Source organism: Motacilla alba, chromosome 1A (assembly GCF_015832195.1).
Source record: "Motacilla alba alba isolate MOTALB_02 chromosome 1A, Motacilla_alba_V1.0_pri, whole genome shotgun sequence".
Taxonomy (NCBI): Eukaryota; Metazoa; Chordata; class Aves; order Passeriformes; family Motacillidae; genus Motacilla; species Motacilla alba.
In genome coordinates, this window is record NC_052031.1 from 49,308,801 (window position 1) to 49,328,959 (window position 20,159).

The 20,159-nt window shown below is 42.9% G+C and overlaps 1 protein-coding gene across 6 annotated transcripts in view; it reads right to left on the minus strand.

Moving 5' to 3' along the window:
• CACNA1I (calcium voltage-gated channel subunit alpha1 I) overlaps positions 1 to 20,159 on the minus strand; it is a 164,548-nt gene that overhangs the window by 59,980 nt on the left and 84,409 nt on the right. For all 6 annotated transcript variants that reach the window (XM_038154692.1, XM_038154697.1, XM_038154694.1 and 3 more), the window contains one exon: positions 7,740 to 7,837. In XM_038154692.1, the coding sequence (XP_038010620.1) occupies positions 7,740 to 7,837 (98 nt within the window). The remainder of the gene's footprint in view (positions 1 to 7,739; positions 7,838 to 20,159) is intronic.

Genomic DNA, 20,159 nt, shown 5'->3' on the forward strand with positions numbered 1-20,159 from the left:
GGTCCCATGGGACAGATTTTGCAAAACAGCTCAGCTCCCATTTAGGCAGCAAAATACATGGCTGGGCTTTCATGATTGCTGTGTACACTGGAGGCTGAGCTTGTTTGAACAGGCAGCAGAATTGTCACAATGGAAGCTGTGAGGTACTAAGCATTTTTTAAAATTCTGGCTCTGCAGGTTCCCCTACAGGAGAAAGGACAAATCAGAAGAAGATTCCATCAAAGGTCTTTCTATGACTGGTTTCTGTAATGTTTTGGTTTGTTTTTTTCCAGGCTTGCTTTACTTTCAGTAACACAAATTCTGAAGTGTTGTTACAGACTCTTGTGATTTTTATCATCAGTCTTTAGATGCATGGCCGAAACCTTCAGGTGGGAAATGTTGCTGTGACTTGAAAATCTCAGATTACAGCTAAAAAAAAAAAAAAGGCCTGAAAGCCACAGGAAAAATAAATAATTTTAATCTGTGATTGTTTTTCCTTTTTCAAATCTCATGGCTTTAAAGCCATCTGAAAAACCTACAAGCCTACAATTAGTGACTTTTGAATACTTGCTAATAATCCTGAAATGAAGTGGACTGGTTCAGAGAAGGAATATTACTTTCTCCCATGACCTGTGACCACAAAATTAGAAAATAATCAATGTACCATACAAAACAAAGCATTTGCAGGTCTCTGTTTCCTGCATTTCAGTGTTTCCCAGCTCCTTGCCATAATGCTACATTAACAAAGGAATATAATTTTAATTATGTTTTGGAGTTTTTCTCCAAAATTTACTTTGATTACCCAGTTAAACACCTGGCAATACACTGCACACTTGTAATCCACACGAAAAACAGCACTGAGATCGGACAACAAATAAATTAAATTGGAGCCTGTCTTCAGTGACTGAAGACTTAAATTAAGTACAGGAAAAAATTGTTTACTGTGAGTTGTGAGGCACTGGAGCATCCAGAGAAATTGTGGATGCCTCATCCTTGGAGGTGTTCAAGGCCAGGCCGAATGAGGCTCTGAAGAGCCTGCTCTAGTGGAAGATGTCCCTGATCTTTAAGTCCCTTCCAACCCAAACCATTCTAGGCTTCTGTGAAGGCTTTCTCCAGCACTGCAAAATGTGGGTCTGGTTACAGACCAGTTGGTTTGTTAAAAAGCTTCAGAGTTGCATTGATTTGCAAACCCATCCAGCATATTTGTGAGTCAATAGATCTTCTTTATACTGTCCTTGACTTTGTATCAGTTTTGATTTCCTCCCCGCCACTTCTCTGCATTATCCTACACACAGAGGTGCACCAGGCCTTCGTGTGCTGTGCCTGGCAAACCCTACCACTTGCCTCCTGTGCATTTCTCTTTCCAGCCCCCCTTCTTCTCTGTTCTCATCTGTATGGGTCTTCATTCTGCTCTGCTCCCCTTCACACAGTTTCCCTTCATCCTGAGCATGCCCATCTAATTTAGGGCTTGACTTGATAAAGACACTTTATCAAGTGCTGCACATACAGGATAGTGCAGCTCTGAGTACAATTCCATCTCTGATCTGTCCCCCACAGGAAGCTGGCAGCTTCACCTTTAGATACATTTCAGTCATACAGCCTGATCAGGGAATGAACAGGGCTTTGTGACCTCTTAACTTTTTGGTATGGGTACCGCCAGAGAACATCACTCCTGAGCCCTTACTAACCTGCTCAGGCTGTATGTGGATAAATCTATGTGTATACACATTAGCACATGGTTGAGAGTGTGGTTTGTTTGTCACTGAGGTGTGATAATAAGTATTTACAGAGCACTGCATACAAAGAACTGTGAGTTGGGTAAGTTTAAATATTTGGAAAAATCAACAGTATCTGAGTTCCAGCTATTGCTTCACAAATAAAGCTGAGAGGGGTGAAAAATGTACTTCCAAAAAAGTCATTTGGAAGAGTACCCATTTTTGAAAGGGAATCAGTTTTGAAAGAGAAGAAGCAAGTCCTCTTGAAAAAACACTGAAGCATCTGAAGCATCAGCCATGGGTGGCTCTTAGAAGAGGAATTTCATAATCAGTTTGCATTTCCAACTGCTAGGGCAGGACTGTGCCTGTCAAATGTGCTTGGTTTTTGTCTGATCTAGCTGTAAATGAGACTGTTTTACAGCCTCATATATCTCAGTCAGAAGCTCATTTCACACACGCTCATCAGTGAAATTAGTTCTTAAAAAACACATTTAGAGAAGTAAATGTCATCACTTTTCCCCCATGCCAAGTGCGGGGTTCGTAGCCAGCTTACTCTGTTTTAGGCACTGTTACAGTGCCAAGCACAGGTACCTTGGTGTGGAATACTGATTTAAAGCAGGCATATACAGGTTAAACATCTGCTTTTCCCATTTCAGCGCTCAGATGCTTCAGATTATTTTTATTTTGGGGCTTTGGTCTAGTGAGAGGAGTGCAGAGCTAGGAGTTAGGGGATGTCAGTTGTATTCCTGAGTCTGCTGGTGACACTCACTGGGTCCCACTAACCTGGTGTGAAACATAAGAAAGACTAAAAATAACAAGCCATAGTTTATATCTTTGAGATCCATAGAGGAAAAGGAGAAAACTCCAGTCTATTTGGATCCATGGAGCTACTATATTTACAATAATTAAAAAAAAATGGAACTAGATCAAGATTTTTTTATACACAGCACTTGTACTAGGAAAAAACCTGCTATTTGATTGAAATAAAAACACTGCAGTAGTCATTAAAACATTTAGCAAAAAGAAACAAGGACAAGAAGAGAGGAAAGCATTCTTATACTAGAACAGCATGATTAAGGATTTGATTTTTGATTAAGGATTTGATCTGATTTTTAGACTTTTTTGTCAGGACCCAGGGTAAGAGAGAACATTAAATGAAACAAACCTTCTAAAATTTGGCATCATAAAGCTGTATTTAAAAGGATGGGAAAAGATTTTTTTTGTTCTGACTGAAAAAAGCACGTTTAGAAAAAGCAGAACTCCCCACAAATCTGAAATTTTATTTCCTGCACACCAAATAGTAAGCATATAATGTGATTTTTCTAATACTTATAACTCCACATAAATATTACTGTACAGACAGAGTATTATCAGATCTGTATACTTTCTACTCTGTAAAGTTGCTTTGCAACAGCTTCCTTCATTTGCATACAGTGCACCCAGCTGAAGAAATCTGCTTCCAAATGATGAATCAGCTAAATTGTAAGTAGAAACTGGAAGACATCACACATAATGCAAGGGCTCTTCTTTGCATAAGGCAAATGTGACAAGAAAGAGTAAAATGAAGAAACATTTCCTCTTCAATGTCAAAAAAAACTTAATAAAAGAAGAGCAAGAAATTCAAATTATCAGAAATTATCACAGATTCACTGCTTAAAAGCAGGCAAAAATAAAACAATACCAGCTTCTCTCCCCAAACCTTGTGCTTTGCCTTGAGAAGAAGCAACGAATAAAGAGCCAGTGCAAAGAGCAATATTTCACCCAGCAATCTGCAACACAATCACAAAAGGATAACAACAAATGGATGTGGAATTTCACCCCAAGACCAGGACACAGACATGGCCAGAGCAGAAGGCAGCTACCTCTGACAGAGACCTGGAGGGTATTTTTTACTCTTTACACTGATTGAGTGATTTGCAGGGCTTGTCACACCAACTCATTGCCATGGAATTGAATCCCATGGCAATAGGACCAGAACAATCTCTGATTTTTCATTTCCTGCATTTTCAAACACGACCCCAAAAGACAGAGTTCCTGGGGTTGTAGTCAGGAATGCAAGAATAAGAGGGAATGTTAATGAAGGTGTGATACCTATTACAAGACCAGGGTGCTTCATGTTTTGTCTAGCATGCTCCACAGATGGCATGAGAATGGAGATGGAAGAATGATCAGGCAGGGCAGAACCCCAGACTGCTTCAGACAGGAAACCTGAAATGGTCAGTAGCACATCCTGCTGAGAACTGCAAGAAATGCAGTCAATTGCTGATTTACTGGTAGCTAAAGATCAGCTCTAACCCCAAAGGAGGTTTGAAATCCAGAAGTGACTCCATGTGAGTTCTCAAAGAATAGTTTGAGTTTGGAAGGGACATTGAAGATCATCTACTTCCAATCTCCCTGCCATGGACGAGAACACCTTCCACCAGTCCAGTCCCCCAAAGCCCCATTCAAACTGACCTTGAACACTTCCAAGCATGGGAAAATCCCATTGGAAAATCCCATTTTACTTCCTTTACTTGCACGGTGCCATTTCCTGTAGCAGCGAGTTTTACAGCCTAACTACAAACTGGGTAGAAACTGTCATTCTTAATGGACATTTGCCACCTTTTGGTTACACTGGTTGTCCCTTTCTTCTTCTGTCATGATTCAGAGAGGCTTACATCCATCCATGCATCCTTTGTACCACAGATAATGAGTAAATAGAATTTGACAGCTCTTTGTGGGATATTGTTTCAAAGCCTCAGGAGTGTCACTGTGAGGAAGGGCTTTCAGTAGTTTCATGTTGCAAATGAGCACACATAAGCAGAATTTAGACACATCCAATTTGGGAATTTGGGCATTTAAGCTTCAGCCTTGCCCGCCTGCTAAGAATATAAAATAAGTTTATTTAACTTTTTACTCGGCCATGTTGCTACTGTTTCCTTAGAAATTCCTTATGAATTCCCTCTCTTCTAGTTTTCTGTTATTGCCTTTTTCTTTTTGCTTCATCAGAAATTTCCACATAAGTATGTGGACTTTTCAAACACTGGCAGATCAGTAGAGTTCTTTGGGCACTAAATAATCTACCTGACAGACCACTTGAGCACTCTTCCATTCGTGTTCTAATCAGTCAGGTTCCTAATAATTTTGTCCATTCTCCTGATAATAAACTGCCTTTATTTAGTCCACACAGCCAGACTCCCCTGTGGAAATCAGTCCCTACCTGGGTATCCATGTGGAAGCCTTTCAAATGCCCAAGGTGAACACTGGGCCCCCCGGCCCATCACAGCCTTTTGAACTTGGCCGAATATCTGATATCTGCCTTTGGGATCAACTCCTTGCCTCTCCCAAACATCTCACACTCACAGCCATGACCTTAATCTTACTCTACCTCCTGCTGTCCTATTTCCCACTTTCTTTGGTAGCACCTGCAACACCTCCAGCTTGGTATCTTCAGTAGATCTCACTAATAGACTTTCCTCTTGCTTCAGATTAGTAATGAAGAACTTTAAAAAGACATTAAAAAAAGATTTGTGGCCAAAGGTCCCATTAATTATGTTTGTTGTAGCCCACTAGGCACCTTCTTCTAATGCAGCTCATTCCCATTTATCACAAACCTTTGTTTACAGCCTCTTCGCTAGTTTTCAGCCCTCAAGTCAATGCTTGCTCTCCCAGGGAATCCTGTTTCTTTCTTTTTTATTTTTTTTTTGCTTTAATTAATGGCAGGATGTCTTTCTTCCAAAACACTCTCTGCATATAACCACAGATTTATGTAGCAAGAAAAATACATAAAGGTTTAACCACCGAGTGGAAATTAAAACAGCATCAATTTCATACAGGTATAGTCCTATACTGATGAAAAGAGCAAACAGGCAGTGTCAGGGCCAGGACAGCCAGGAGAAATTCAATGGCATCTGCTCTGCAAAGATGAGGAAAGATGATGGAAAGCATCTGTGGTGCCTCTGCATGGATGGAGCAGGTCAGTTTTGACATGGCTCACACTGTTCCTCCCTGGGGCAGCTCTGGCTGTTCCAGGAGATAAACAGGACTAATAGAAAGCCTTAGGTTTCTGCCCGGCAAGCTCGCTTCCTGACCACCTTTGTCCAGCAATTAAAATGGCAGACACCTCTAAGAGTTAATTGGATGTCATTCCAGATGTTTCCATTTGCCTCCAAGGTTAAGTCTGCCCTGATAACAGGGATCAGTCTCTCCAAGCAGTCTTTGAGCACAAACTCATGGCACACCTGAAGAAGCGGGGAGGAAAGGAGGCTGCACAACGTGAGGATGGTGCTGCTCTCACATTGCTGCCCATATCTTCCTGGAAGGGGTGAGTCTGCCATGAACAGCCTCCAGGCCACCCCTTCACAGAAAGGTGATGCCTTAAGTTTTAGCTTTCATATTTTCTAGATTCTATACTGCCTTAGTGTATAACTCTGCACTTCATATGAAGTGTTAGCAAGTTCTCTTCACAGGGCAGTTAGACAAAGCAATCCTTTCCCAGCCTGAGAACCAAGGATACCGTTGCAGCTTCGGGCCCAAAAAGTGTAAACAACAGCAAATTGAGGAGAGCAATCTGGGAGGATGCGACTTCATAACCTGAATCTGAAATTGGACAATTAACCCTAATATGTAAATGGACCAAAACTTATAGAAGTGTGAAACCTCGTGACCGCGCGTCCATCTTGGGTGGAACCATGGCCGGGCTCTTGTACTGCCCAAGGTGTATCTTTTGGAGGCCTTTTAATAAATACCTACTTTATTCCTTTAACACCATCTAGCCTCTGTTCTAGGTAGCCTCTCAAGGCATCAACCTCAGGACCAGGGCTGGTTTTCCCAGTCCTTTCCTCTCTGGAGAAGGGCCAGAGAGATGGAGACAGACTGGGGGGTTTGTTTTGCTGACCATGAATAGCCGAAAGCTTCTCCTGAACCTCATCTTTATCATCCCGTGATGGTCCTGTCACATTCCTGGTGGTTCTCTCAGTGCCCCAACCAGTGGCTCTTTTGTCTGGTCCCCTTCTGCCATGCTGGACACACAGGACAGTGCCTCAATTTCTCTTTTACGCCTTTCAGCACCTTCTGTTCAAGGCTATCGCTCAAAGATAAAAGCACATCCAGGAAGAGGGACAAGATCCTCTTATAGAAAGGCTTTGCATGAAGCCAGAGTCTCTGAAATCCACCTCCACAGCATGTTCAAGAAGTAGGTGACATCATGAAAATTACTTTGGCACAAGGGAAAACATATGATGCAGATTAGGAGGTCAACTGTGCAAACTTTCTCAGGTCTGGAAAAGGAAAAGGAGCATCTGAGTTTGAGAGAAGGATTAGGAGAGCTCTGGCAAGGTCTTAGTCACTGCAGACAGCCTGATCAGGGAGATTATGGAGAACAGCGAAGAGACGTCCTGCCATTCTGTAAGACTGAAAAACTTGCAGAGGAAATGCCTGAAGTCTCCCAGGGCTGACACATCTGGGCTTGGGCACAGCCCCGGCAGCCCCAGGCCTGGCTCATACACACACAGCAGCTCACAGAGGGGATAGCTGGCACAAAAGAGAGAATTCAAAGCACAAGGTGAGGAGGGGGAAAAAAAAAAAAAGAGTCAGTGCTACATGCCCCTAACCTGTAACGGCATGAAGATTTTTCAGAGAAGAGGATCTGGAAGGTCTTGTGAAAGCCTGAGCAAACTAATTCTCCCTGATTCCTGAAGCTCATCCTTCTCCAGACCTCACACAGAGGCCTTTTTGAGGCTACAGACATCATTAAAACTGTGATGTCTTTCAGTAAACAAAAGAAAAACCCCTTCCCTTTACTGCATATTGTTCACCGTGGCTTCCTGAAGTTCCATCAACATGGCCTTGCAGAAAGGATGACCAGGGCAGATATGCTGGGAGACTGTTGTTTTCCTGCCCATCCAACAACACCTCTGGGCCCTGTGATGAGGGAAACCTGCACACACCCCACAGAAGCCTCTATTCACTTTGTACCTGCTGGGACACCACCAGCACAGGCAGCCTTATTGATCATGACCTCCCCACAAGCAGAGCTGAGAGGTGTGAGAAGGAAGCACGACTTACTGGGCACGCGGTTGATTGCTTTCAGGGGTCTCAGGACACGGACAGTACGGATTGCAGACAAGTTAATGTTTTGGAGATCCAGGGAGTACTCCACCATCCTGCAGGAGGGGAAAGAGAGGGAGAGAGAGAGAGAGAAAGAGAGAAAAAGAAAGTTTAAAAGAATCCAGAATTTTGGCTTGAGCCTCAGGTTTATCATTTCTTCATTGAAGAGTTTCTGAAGTTATGGGGGCGAAGCCTGAGCTTCGTCCTGGCACTTCTGGCCAGGGCACACATGTGGGGTGGCCCCTGCACACAAGGCCAGCAGCACAGGAGCCGTGTGGCCAGTTTTATTGGGAGTTACCTGCAGCACAGCGGGGTGCTCCCTGTCTTCCCCTCATCTCCCACTGCAGGGTGTGGTCTCGGGAGGCAGCTTCAGCTAAACCTGCTTTATCTCACTCAGAAATAAATCCTCTTACTTAAAGCACTAACTGCTTTGACTGGGTAGAAAGGCTTCCCCCATGGCTGTGAATCACTCCTTTTTGACACCAACCAAAAGGAGAAAAGCCTAATTTTAGGACATATGCTAGACCTTAGCTTTCCTAACCCAACAACATGTGCTGTAAATAACCTCAAAGTGCAAATAGGTGTGACTCATGCATTGGCTTTGCTGCAAGAGCGGCAGGTGCAGGTGACAAAAAGTGATCTGGCCCAGGAATCCTTAGCCCAGCATCCTCTCCTTGCCCAGTATGGCAAATGTCCTGTCTCTTTAAAACCATGGCAGGAAATTATTGCAATTATAATTTGATAATTATAATGGTATAATAATAATCCTGGCCAGAAATTTCCACCTGAGGACCTCAAATCGTCTTTCACAAACATGTTTTCTTGAACAGAGATGCATGAGGTCTCCAGGAAGACATGGGCTGTTGTAACCAGCTTCCCTTGGGTAACTTGGGTCTGCTCATGGTATCAAGAGGGTGACAAAGCTGGCAGGTGAAATGGCAGAAGAGTCAGGACAGGAACTGCTTCTACTGAATCTCTTCTCAGACATGAATAATGAAACTACAAAAAGTTCCCTTTTCCTTGGCCTTTTAACAAGACCCGAGAGACAGGAAGGGATTGGGGCGACAGTCTTTTGTTACGGCACCCTTTTTCAGAACAAAAGCATAATTTTTACAGAAAGACCCACAAGTCAACTGAAAGTTTACCCAGATCCCCCTGACCAGGGATCACTGAGAATTAAATGAGAGCTTAATTGAGACACTGAGAGGGAAATGGGGTACAGCCAGTCTGTAGAAAATAATCAGGGAGAGGCATTGAGTGAAATGGAGCAGTGGACTGATCCTTCTACAGATTACCCTCCATTCAAGAGGACCTTGAAGAGCTAATGCCTGGTTATCTGTCTACACCTTTCACAAAGGGGACTTGTCAGAGTGATAGATTTTCAAACACGATGGGGTAAACCTGTCGAAGTGTTGTGATTATCCTCTCTCATGCTCTCTTTCTTTCTCTCCCTTATTCCTTTCAGTCTGTTCTCTCCTGCACTTTTAGGGTAATTGCATGAAATAATTCTTCCCCTGAAATGCAGTGGCATTCATTTACCTCCGTGGAGCTGTCAGTTCCACATATACCAAGTGCAGAAGAAGAGACAAGGGATTTCATGCAGATAATCAAAATATTCCCACGCCCAAAAAAAGCCCCGACCCCAAACCAAGCAGAAATGTTCAACCAGCCTACAGAAAGAATTAGTGATAGACAGAGGCTTAGGATGGAGTCAGATGAAATTGGAAAGCAGGTACGAAAGGAGGAGGAACACACAGAGATAAACACGCATGGAGATGACTACAGCACATCCCTATTTGGTGCAAAGGCACATGGTGAAAGGGCCTTGAGTAAGCACTGACCAACCTTGCTCCAAACAAAGCAAGATTGTCTCATCAGCACGTTGCTGCTTCAGAATTAGACCTGCTGAGACTTTGGAATTACAGTTAGAGGCAAAGCACACTACAGACAAGACAGAGTTGTATTGCTCCCATGACATGAGCTAGCAGCTCTTCACAGAAAGCTGACACATAGAAGCAGCTTCCTGACTGAAGGAACCACCATGCTGCAGTCTGTTGTGGGGGTATGTATACACGCAGAAAGATAAAGGCCTCAAGCTTGGTAAAGTCCCACTGAACTTCCTTTCCTCTCCCCTAAAAACACTTATCTCCTAAGAGAACTGGGTTACCGCTGAAGGAAAAAAAAGAAAAAAAAAATTTGAGCAGTAGCAGAACAACCTGAAACAGAGTCAAATGCCGAGTAAGCTGTTGGCCCAAAATACATCTAATTTCAAAAATTATTTTTTCTGAACTGCGAGGAGCCAAATGAGAAGTCCTGAATAATACTGAGAGAAACCAAGCACAGGGGAAAAGCACAGGGTGACATGAAATGGAGGCGACATCTTCTTTTAGCCTTAACCATGCAAAATTAATTTTAAAATGTTTTCAAACCATTTGGGTTTTGTTCTCTTGTGGCTACAGCATGTGAGTAACCGTAACCCTGAACATCAGTGCCTTCTCCTAGCTGGAATGAGTTTGCCACCTATATAGTACAGTTCCTGTGTCACTAGAAAATTATCAATCATCCAAGTAGTGACCGTGGGTCCTTTCAGCGCAAGACAAATGCTGCCTTAACTCAACCCTGTGGTTCAGACAGCAGCAAGCCAGCCTCCTGCAGCCCTCAGCGGCCAGAGTCACAGATTTACTGCCATTATGTTCCAGTGTAGCCAGATAAAAAAGCTGAACAGACAATCACACTGCCAGGGAAAACAGCAGGCTGTTCCCAAGGATGGGTTAGAAAAGGGCAAACGCTGAATCTTTTAGAGAGAAACTTGTAGCAAAAATGAACTCAGCCCTAGGAGGCTCCAGCTTGATTAACAGACCCCTTCTGCCTACAGTTCTTCCTGAGGCCTCCTGGTCTTGGCTGTAATAGCAGAGAAATCCAGGGTACTTAAATCCCTGTGGATGAGATATGACTCTTGTAGTCATGCAGATTGTATCCAAACAACTTTGATGTAATTCCAGTGTAATTTTGCATTAGGGCTGCTCATTTTCACCTTTTCGTTTCTAGTGATCACTTCAGCATCAGCCTATGTTCACTCCTCTCTATGTGCAATTGTGGCATGCCCACACAATGCAGGTGACCAAGGTGCAGTGAAATTGCATTGATTATCAAAAACCCACGCATCTTCTGTGTGGGTAAAACGGATAAAATCCAAATGTTGCCTCCATTCTCTAATGAAATAGGATCTCTAAGTGACTCTGCTGGAGTCTCCCAGCATCTGCAGCAATTCAGGGGTTGCTAGCCCAGTTCTTTTTGTTATTATCATTCTCCAGCCAGCCTGGCTCCCCGCAGCCTGGAAACCCTGGACACTCAACCCCCTCTAGGTTTGGGCTGAACCCCATCTCCCAATGCCATATGTGGGGGTAACGTCAGGTTGACACAGAGTCAAAAGGACTCATTGCAAGAAGTGATTAGTCAGAAAGCTGCCAGCAGGTTTATTTCAGGAGGTTCACATTTCCTGTGTCTAGAGACCTTGTGGTGGTGGGTCAGGTGTACTGTGCTTGTTTGGACTCTTGGGCAGCTGGGTTTTGGATCCTTATCACACCAGCAACCTGCAGAACCCTGCGTTTGCTGGGTGTTTGTAAACCAAGTTTAGGCTACAGCTAGTACAAAATGGTTGAGCTCCAGGAGACTCCCAGGCTCCTTGTCCTTGCTTTGAAGCAGCTGGGTGCCATGAGCAGTGGTAGTCCCCATTACCTGACTACCCTTTTTCTTGTTCTCCTCTCCTTCTTGGCTGCTTAAGGCATGTCTTGTTAGTAAACACCATAAATTAATGTTTGGGGGCAGTCAGACAAAATCTAGGATGTGGGAAGGGGAGGAAAGAAAGAAAAAAAAAAAAAGACTGTGCTGCGTGTGAGTCCTTCCCCTTTATCATGAGGGAATAGAACGATATGCATCTCTTCTGAGAGAAACAGCAGCTCATTTCTGGCATCGTTAAACTATTTTCTGGCCTCTTGTGTGAATGGGTGAGTAGAAGGACAGGTTCAGAAGCTTAAACTATGCTAAATAAGACAAACTTCTCATCTGTGATGGAATTTGAGCGCTGAGCTGTCATAATTGCATATTTACAGTAATTCTTCTTCCCTTGCTAGAGGTTTTCTTTTTCAAAATCTTCCACATGAAACTCTTCTGGAAGGAGAGGAGATTGGCACAGGCAGTTGTCCTCACACCACACAGCTCAAGACTGATGCATGTTGGGATCATTGTCAGGGTGGGAAAAGGGACAGGGGCACTGCCTGCATGCATGGTGTTCATCCTGCAGAAGCAGGGGAATGCCTGGCAAGGAACACCTCTCTGCTTGAGCTCTGACTCCCTCCCAGCTCTCAAGGCATCCCACCTGCTCTCTGCCTCTTTACATCCCTCTAACGCACACCTGCCTGCAACATTTTCACCTCTCATTTCAATCATTCTTCTTAATTCCTACTTTTCCATTTGCCCCTTGACTTTCCTTCGTATTTCTCCATTTAGGTAAATCTGCTCAGCTGAACTCACAAAGGACCTGGAGTTAAACAGAGGAACTGCAGCAGAACAAGTGAGCAATTTGTTAGCACGCTGACCCTGTCCAGAATGTGCCTGGTCTCCTGTCTCTCTGTCCCGGGTCACGCCACTGGAGCAGACAGCGAGTGCACAGGGACACGGGGGCATGGAAACCTTCAATGCTCACAAGGCCTCGACAGCACCAGAACGGCTTCATCAGCTGCAGCTTGGCACTTCTTTGGTCCTGTGCACCTGTGAGCTCCAGAGTGGGCTTGGATCTGCCTTGGCAATCGGCAGGAGCAGGCCTCGTTGTCCAACAGCAGAAATGCACGGCCAGCGTGGCTCTGTGCCAGGCACAGGAGAGTAGACTGACCAGCAGGAGGGAGAATAAAGCTAAGGCTATCTAAAATAGACATAGTGACAATACAAAAGCCACATAAGGAGTCCAGAAAATTCAGACTTTATTTGCTGCACGTGTGACCCAAGATAATATACTTATGCAATGCCTGGCTAGCTGCTACCTAGCAGTTACATTCAATGAAATCCATTAGTAAAGCAGTTCAAATATTACCATTTACCTCTTCATATTTACATCTCCTTATACCTTTATTAAATACTTATTAACTTTCCTAGTCTTGGCTTCTGAACTTCTATTTGCTTAAAATTAGCAGCCAAAAAATGACATTTAAAACCTATTCTGAAATCATTCATGAAAAATACTGAGGCAGTATTTTTCTTATGACACAAAGCCAATATGTTTTTGTCAAATTCAAAAGCTGCCTAATTCCCCTTCTCTGATAGAAGTTTTCAATTGAAATCTAATTAACTGCAGACTAATCAATTCATATTTTTTGTCAAATAAATTTAGGTTTGGCACTGAAGCCAAAAACTTAATGGCTGTGACTTTCTAGCTGTAATTTCAGACTTGCTATGGGTCTCTGTGGGAAATGAAGCTTTTTCTGCCTGTGGACTTCCATTTGATCCCTACATCTATGAGCACCTGATATGACCAGGTCAGAAGACGTTGACTGGCCTCTGCTCTGAATTCCTTCTGCTTCTCAGCTATGTGAGGGCTCAAAGACTGGTGAGTACCTATACCATGGCTTGATGGGATTTAGAAGACATTAATCAATGTCTTCTATATTCAGGAATATGTCTTTCTGTCCTTGGCTCCTTGATCTGGCTATCACATTTTGCAAACTGGAATTTCTGCCACTTTGAAGATCTAGAACATTGGAGTCCATAGGAAAAACGTACGACCATCAGTTTTCCCTGACTGAAATTTGATATGGATATCTATGCCAAAGGTTGGAGCTGACCTTTCTCCATTTACCAAGATGTCTAGCCCCTGATGCATGAGCTCAAATCTTCCACCTGAAGTTTGTGGGGTGATGGGAGACTGATTTACCCCTAAATTCTTGCACTTCAGTGATACATACCAGGATGAGAAGGTGGTCTCACTGCCTCTGCTCTGGCTTCAAAGACTGTGGCTACAATACAAAGAAGGAGCAAAGCTGGTATTTGCATGGGGCAATGTACTCCAGTGGTCCCATATCTCCCCTCTTACATTATTGATCCACCCTAGGGAAAGGAAAGTAAAAAAAGGCACGTGCATCACTAGATCCACACAGCCCCGGTCCTTTGTGGCCAGAGGTGTAGCCATGGGCAGGGAACATGGAGAACAGGGCTGGCCAGGCTACCCCAGAGACTCCATCAGCTGAATCTGTGCTGTGGAAAGGGAAGGCAGGCAGTAAAATCCACTTACTGGGGTCCCCAACTGCCTGGATAGTGGGGACCACCAGCACTGGAGTAACAGCAATGAGGCAGGAGGAGGAGTGCACAGATAGGCAGGAAAAAGAGCACACCGGTAAAAGTCTAGAGCATGGGGCACATGGGGCCCATTCAAGATTCCTCCTGTCATCCCTTGCTAAGCCTGGACATGCCTGAGCTTGTACCCAAGGAGAGTTGGAAGATGAATCCAAGCTCTTGTAAATCCATCTGGACACATTAGAAGCAGGGCCAGGAGATTTTGATGAGGCCTGACCAGACACTGGGCAAGAGTGAAGGACTGCTGCTTCCACTCAGAGTCTGCAGCCACAGGATGCACACAAACCAGCAGATGCACACATGCTACTTGCCAGACCAGCAAGGCTCCCAGCCAGGACCTATTTTTTTAAGCTTTCTGCCCCATGCCCCCACCATTTTCCTCTATAGCTGGAGCCACATCCTTATTTTCCCCAAAGGTCCAGCAGGCTGTGGCAAAAGTTAAAGACTCTTTCATTATTTGGACCTGATCTTTTGCTGTATGGACATCATGGTGCAGGAGGCATAGGGCTGCCAGGCAGATCCCAGCACTGACCCTCCTACCAGCTCGCTTGGGATAGATAGGTATGTCTATATAGATATAGATACCTGAAGAACAAGCTGTGCATTTGCACCCATTTTGCACAGTTTGGTGCCTCTGGGGCCAGGCTTCAACATGCACCCTAAACAGATGATCCAAAATCCATTTAACATCTACCACAGAAAAAATGGAATAACATAGTAGGCCTCCAAATTGCTCTGCAAGCCACAGTGTACTAAGCTAAGTAGTCCTGCTTATCTCTTTTAAATTTAGAGCTCATTATGCTGCAAAAAGACAACTCTCTGCTGACACAAAAACTGAAACACAGAAGTAAAAAAAAAAGCCTTGCTAGTAAAACAAGAAATGCAAAAATTACACTCTTTTTTCCTCGTTTATAAAATATAATAATAATAAACAGTCTATAATTCTGTTAGCAAAAAGACATTTCCTCAGGGAGTTATAGATCAATTACTAATTACACAGTCAGCTCCTGAGCTGTGATGCTTTGTATTCTTAAAAAAATAACCTGCAACTCTCCCCCCTCCAGTACAAAATTTTTTTTTTTACTTTTTTTTTAATATTGCTGTGCAAGCAAAAGCTGCTGAAAGCTTCCAGAGCCTGTGAGACTAGTCCCTTGCTGCCTGGAATGTGATTATTTCACACCCTGGAACACTCAGATTTCTCTCCAAACTGTGTACTAAGAGAAAATGTCAGAGTTTCTTAATAGTTTCAGAGACATGATACGAAAAGACATAAGCAGGTTTTCACACTGTGATAAGAAAGCCAGAAGGACTCGCCAAGCTCAGATGACTGAATGCGAGTGATGGGGCCTCACTTTTAAAAACCAAGGGTCAGAACACAGGCTGAGCTCTGTATTTCACTGCTTAGGGGGAAGAAAAAAGAAAATAAAAAAGAATGCCTGCATTTTGGTCCTATAAGGCTGCTGGTTTTACCTTTTTTGGGGCTTTGTGTTTTGCTTTTTTTAAAGAAATCTAACATTCACATGGTAGGGAATTAGCTTTCAGGAAGGCAAAAATCAGAGGCAATAATTGAGAACTACCCGTTACGCAGGCAGGGTAGCGCTGCCTCCTTGTTTTGATTCTTCTCTGGTGTGATTCATTTCGTTTTGATGACTGCTTTCATTTCAATATGTTGCACATCTAGGGATAGCTTTACTGGGAGAAAGCAAATGAAATAATTAGTATCATTAAGGAGGGAAAAGCGAGTGCATGTTTGAGGGGAGGGCTGTGCTGCTGCTATTTCTACCTTTGGTTAAGATGCTATTTAGCCTGCTGCTTGCTGGTTTCCATCTTTTTCTGATCACTACTTGAAACACCTAATTGCTATATTTATTACAGTTTTCTTTGACTTGCCATAATTTTACAGAGACTTCTATTTGGCATCGAACATTAGCTAACTAGGATTTTCTGAGCATTCTGCTGTTTACCCTGCTGCTAATAAGTATTTAATGATCTGAGATTTTAAAGCCATAACTATGCAAATTCTGGCCAGGTCCCTGAAGGACTGCAGTTAATTAAAAGCAAAGAAAAAGCAGAAGATTGGCAACACTTCCCCATCTTGTGAGATTAAGGCCAGTTGGTGTGTTTTGGGTTAAGAGGCATCTTCCCAGTGTGGAAGGGCACCACGCAGTGATGGATTTGTTTCCTGGAAACAGGTGGGCATTTGAGAATGGAGGGTTGGTACCTCACATCCTTCAGAGAGCTGCCAGTTCCCTTTTCCGAGCTGAAATTTAGAGGGATGAACTTGGGGCTATAAGTGCTTTCCATCTAAAGAGAAAGTTGATGTTCACAGTGGTGCTGCACATGTCTGAAAAGAGCTTGGATTTGGGAGGCATCATCCCTCCAGGTTTTTGGAAAGGATGCTATATCTAGGGAATTATGGGGAACAGAACTCAAGGACAGTAGAGAAGTATCAGAAAGAAAACGTGAAAGTAATATCTCAGTTAATAGAAATACTTTCCAGACTCCCAGTGTGGAAGCTGCATAAAGCACTCCTGAAGAAGCAACTAGCCAAAATGGACAGGGAATGAGAAGCAGCGTTCTGCTCAGCTTAAGGGGCCGCCAGGCTTGCCTGAAAAGGGCTCTTCAGCTGTGCAAAACCCTCTCCCCAAAGGCTGCATAACTACTCAGAAAGTTAAGGGTGCTTTGGAAAAGAAATGGAGCTCCAGGGCAGCTGTGCTGCCATACTATAGGTGAAATTAAAAATCAAAATTAGGAAGGCATTCAGACTTCAAGGACAGTATTTACCCATGATGATGTGTTTCAAAACTAATTGTTTTTCTTATCATGAGAGATTTACCACATATTATAGGCTTGAATTTATGAACCTTTCTGAAAAAGCTGGACAAGAAATATTCAGCTGAACTCATTAGTGGCACACTCTGGCCAACAGGCAAAAAGGTGATGGAGGAATCTGGTGACAAAGTGCTGGCTTGGCCAGCCACCTAGAGCATGAGACTGGCAGAGAACTGGGCTAATACTAAGCAGAAATATTAACCAGCATTCAATTAGAAGAAAAATTAGGTTTTAGAGACCTGAAAGACCAGTCAGAAGATTAAATAAAAGACCAAAGGGGAAAGTGATAAAACTAGGAAAAGAGTTAATTCTTACTGAACCTCCATGTCAAAGAACAAAACTAATCAAGGCACTAAAAGATGTAAAGAGGAGAAAAATAGCGTTGCCTATATACCAGTGCCAGGGGCCTGAGTAATAAAGAGAATAAGAATTGTTCATTTTATGAGCAGAATGCCTAAATGGCATTAGGAAGGCCTGGTGGGAAAATCTGCATGAAAGGAATATTAAAATCAAGGATTTTAACCTAGTCGGGAGGCTCAAGTGGACAGAAAGAGAGGGGGAGTAACACACTCTGTCACTAGAAATGGCATTTTCTAGTACAGTCAGTGACAAAATACTTGTGGATTAATTTTCTGCCATATAGAGAATTCCTCCTGGCTAAAGAAATAGGCTGACAGAAGCCTCATGAAATTCAATAGATGAATGCTAGGTCCTGCATTTGGGCTGGACTGATGGACAGTGGTGCTGCTGCAAAGGAGCTGCCAGTCCTGGGGGACAGGTCCACACAGGGAAGAGCAATGACACACCAAGCTGCACCAGTCAGATTGCAGCAGGCAGATGAGGGAGGGATTATCCCCCTTACTTTGCACTCAGTAGACCGTGTCTAAAATATCACGTTCACTTTTGGCCCTCCAATAAAAGCAGGTGTTGGTAAATTGAAGCAAGTTCAGTGGAGGTTCACCAAGGTGCTCAGGACTTGGAGCATTTGTCCTGTAAGAAGAGGAGATGATTTTGGTGGGACCTAACAGCACTTCCTTGGTACCTACAAGGCAGTGAGATTTAAGCCGGAATCTTCACAGTACAATATGGCAGGAGAACAAGACACAACAAATATAAATACAAAGAGGAAAGGGAGGGTCAGACTAGTTACAGAGATACATCAGCAGTAGGGCTGGGATGGTGAGAGATGGAGCCATCTCCATCCATGGTGATTGTCAAGACTTGACTAGACAACTCTAACTTGAGTTTGCTGTTGACTCTCGTTTGAACAAGATTGGAGTGGAGACCCTACAAGGCCCTTTCCAACCCTGATTACCTATGATCCTGTGGATGTGATTAGGCATGTCCAGATCACACCAGAATACAGGCTGACTAGCTCTGTCAATAAAAGCGTTCTCCCAGTTCACCTCTAAGAATTAAATTTGAGCAATGCATTCGGGGTACCTAAATCTCCTTGGAAGTTCCCGGCCTTACAAATGACGGAAAATTGTATTCAAGAATGGAAGACAGATTTTCTATCAAGTTCTTTAAAAAAAAAAAGAAATTATAGAACTTGATTGCATGTGTTATGTCCAAGTCATGTAAGGTCATCAACAATACCAGGTACATCTGGTGGATTTGAGAGGATATATTCATGAATTTGAAAGCACACAGAAGCAGCCATAGAATCATAAAATCATTTAGATTGGAAAATGCCTTTAAGATCATTGAGTCCAAGCCTACCACTAAACCCTGTCCTTAAGCACCAGTCACATTTACATGCCTTTTAAAAGTGTCAAACTAGTCAGACTTCAATTCATGAGCTGTGGAGTACAGTCAAGTGGGGTTTAGGAATATTTATCTGGTGTCCAAGAAGCTTCAGGAGAAGACAAGAAAGGTGAACAGGCTAAGAAGATAGTACAACATGAGTAAAAGCAAAAGCAGCAACATAATAGCAGGAAAGGGGAAGATCATACTGATGAATATAAATTAGGAGATGGATTTGTAGAAAATTTGTAAGAGAACTGAAAGAGCACATAAAATGTTATAAATTTTAGAACAAGAAAACAGAATTGTCGCTAACAGCGTAAAAAAGGCAGAAAACATCAGTTAAAATAAAAGTCCTCTGGGGAAGGTCAGATGATATAAGTGCACCATTGATCATAATGAGCTAATTTCAGCTCCAGCTGTGATCAAGTATTTCAGGCTGTGTCTAAATAGGGATTTTCTAAGATAAGCAAGTAAGTCTGGACAATTTTTATGCAAGACTTTTAAAAGAGACGGCCAGAAAAGATCTGGACCAGTACTGATAATTTTTGATTAGACTCAGAAAACTGGGAAAGCATCCAAGGGTCAAAGGAATTCTGATGTTGTGCCAGTACACAGTGATCTCAGTGACAGGACTGATGCTGGTAACAGTACAGTGATGAAATTGTCAATATGCATCTTGGATAGATTATGGATTAAAGGCGGCTAATAAAATTAACCATACCAAATACAAGTGTAAGGAAAAATAGACATCATCAAACTAATGTGTTATAATCTCTTATGAGATTACAAGTCTGGTTCACACAAGTAATTAGGTTGATATGGCTGGAATGATATGTAATCATCATGACATACATTAGCTGGAGAAAAACTGTCTAAGCAATAAACCTTACACGCAACACTAAATGGGGATTCATTTGTGAGCAGATGTACTTCTGTAATGCACAATTCTTGCCACTCTGTTCTTTATTTATTTATCACAACCTGACAGAAAACTAAAAAAAAGTCACTGATGGATTTTGCAGTTGAGGCATATTTTTGGGAGAACAGAAAAGAAATGAAGATGACAAGTCAGGGATAGAACAGCATGAACTGCTTTGGAAATGCAAATAATATGCATTCCAGTATTCCAGTGTGAAAAAAATGGAACCAACATACACCTGTGAACAAAGTTTACTGCTCCTACTAATAGGAAGGGGTTTTCTCTCTTCATAAGAGGAGACAGGAAAAAAAAAATCCCAACCAGTCAAGGAGACCATGAAGAAAGCAGCTGAATGAATTGATTGTGAGGTGCTGTGATTGAACGGACAGGCTACTGCAATACTTGGCTATAGGAAACGGGAAATTTCAGGCAGGACTAGTAAGACACTTACAACCAATGGCACTGAAACAGACTGAAGCACTGATAGAATGCTCTGTCTTATTCTGAAATGCACCACTTTTAAAAGCTGTTTA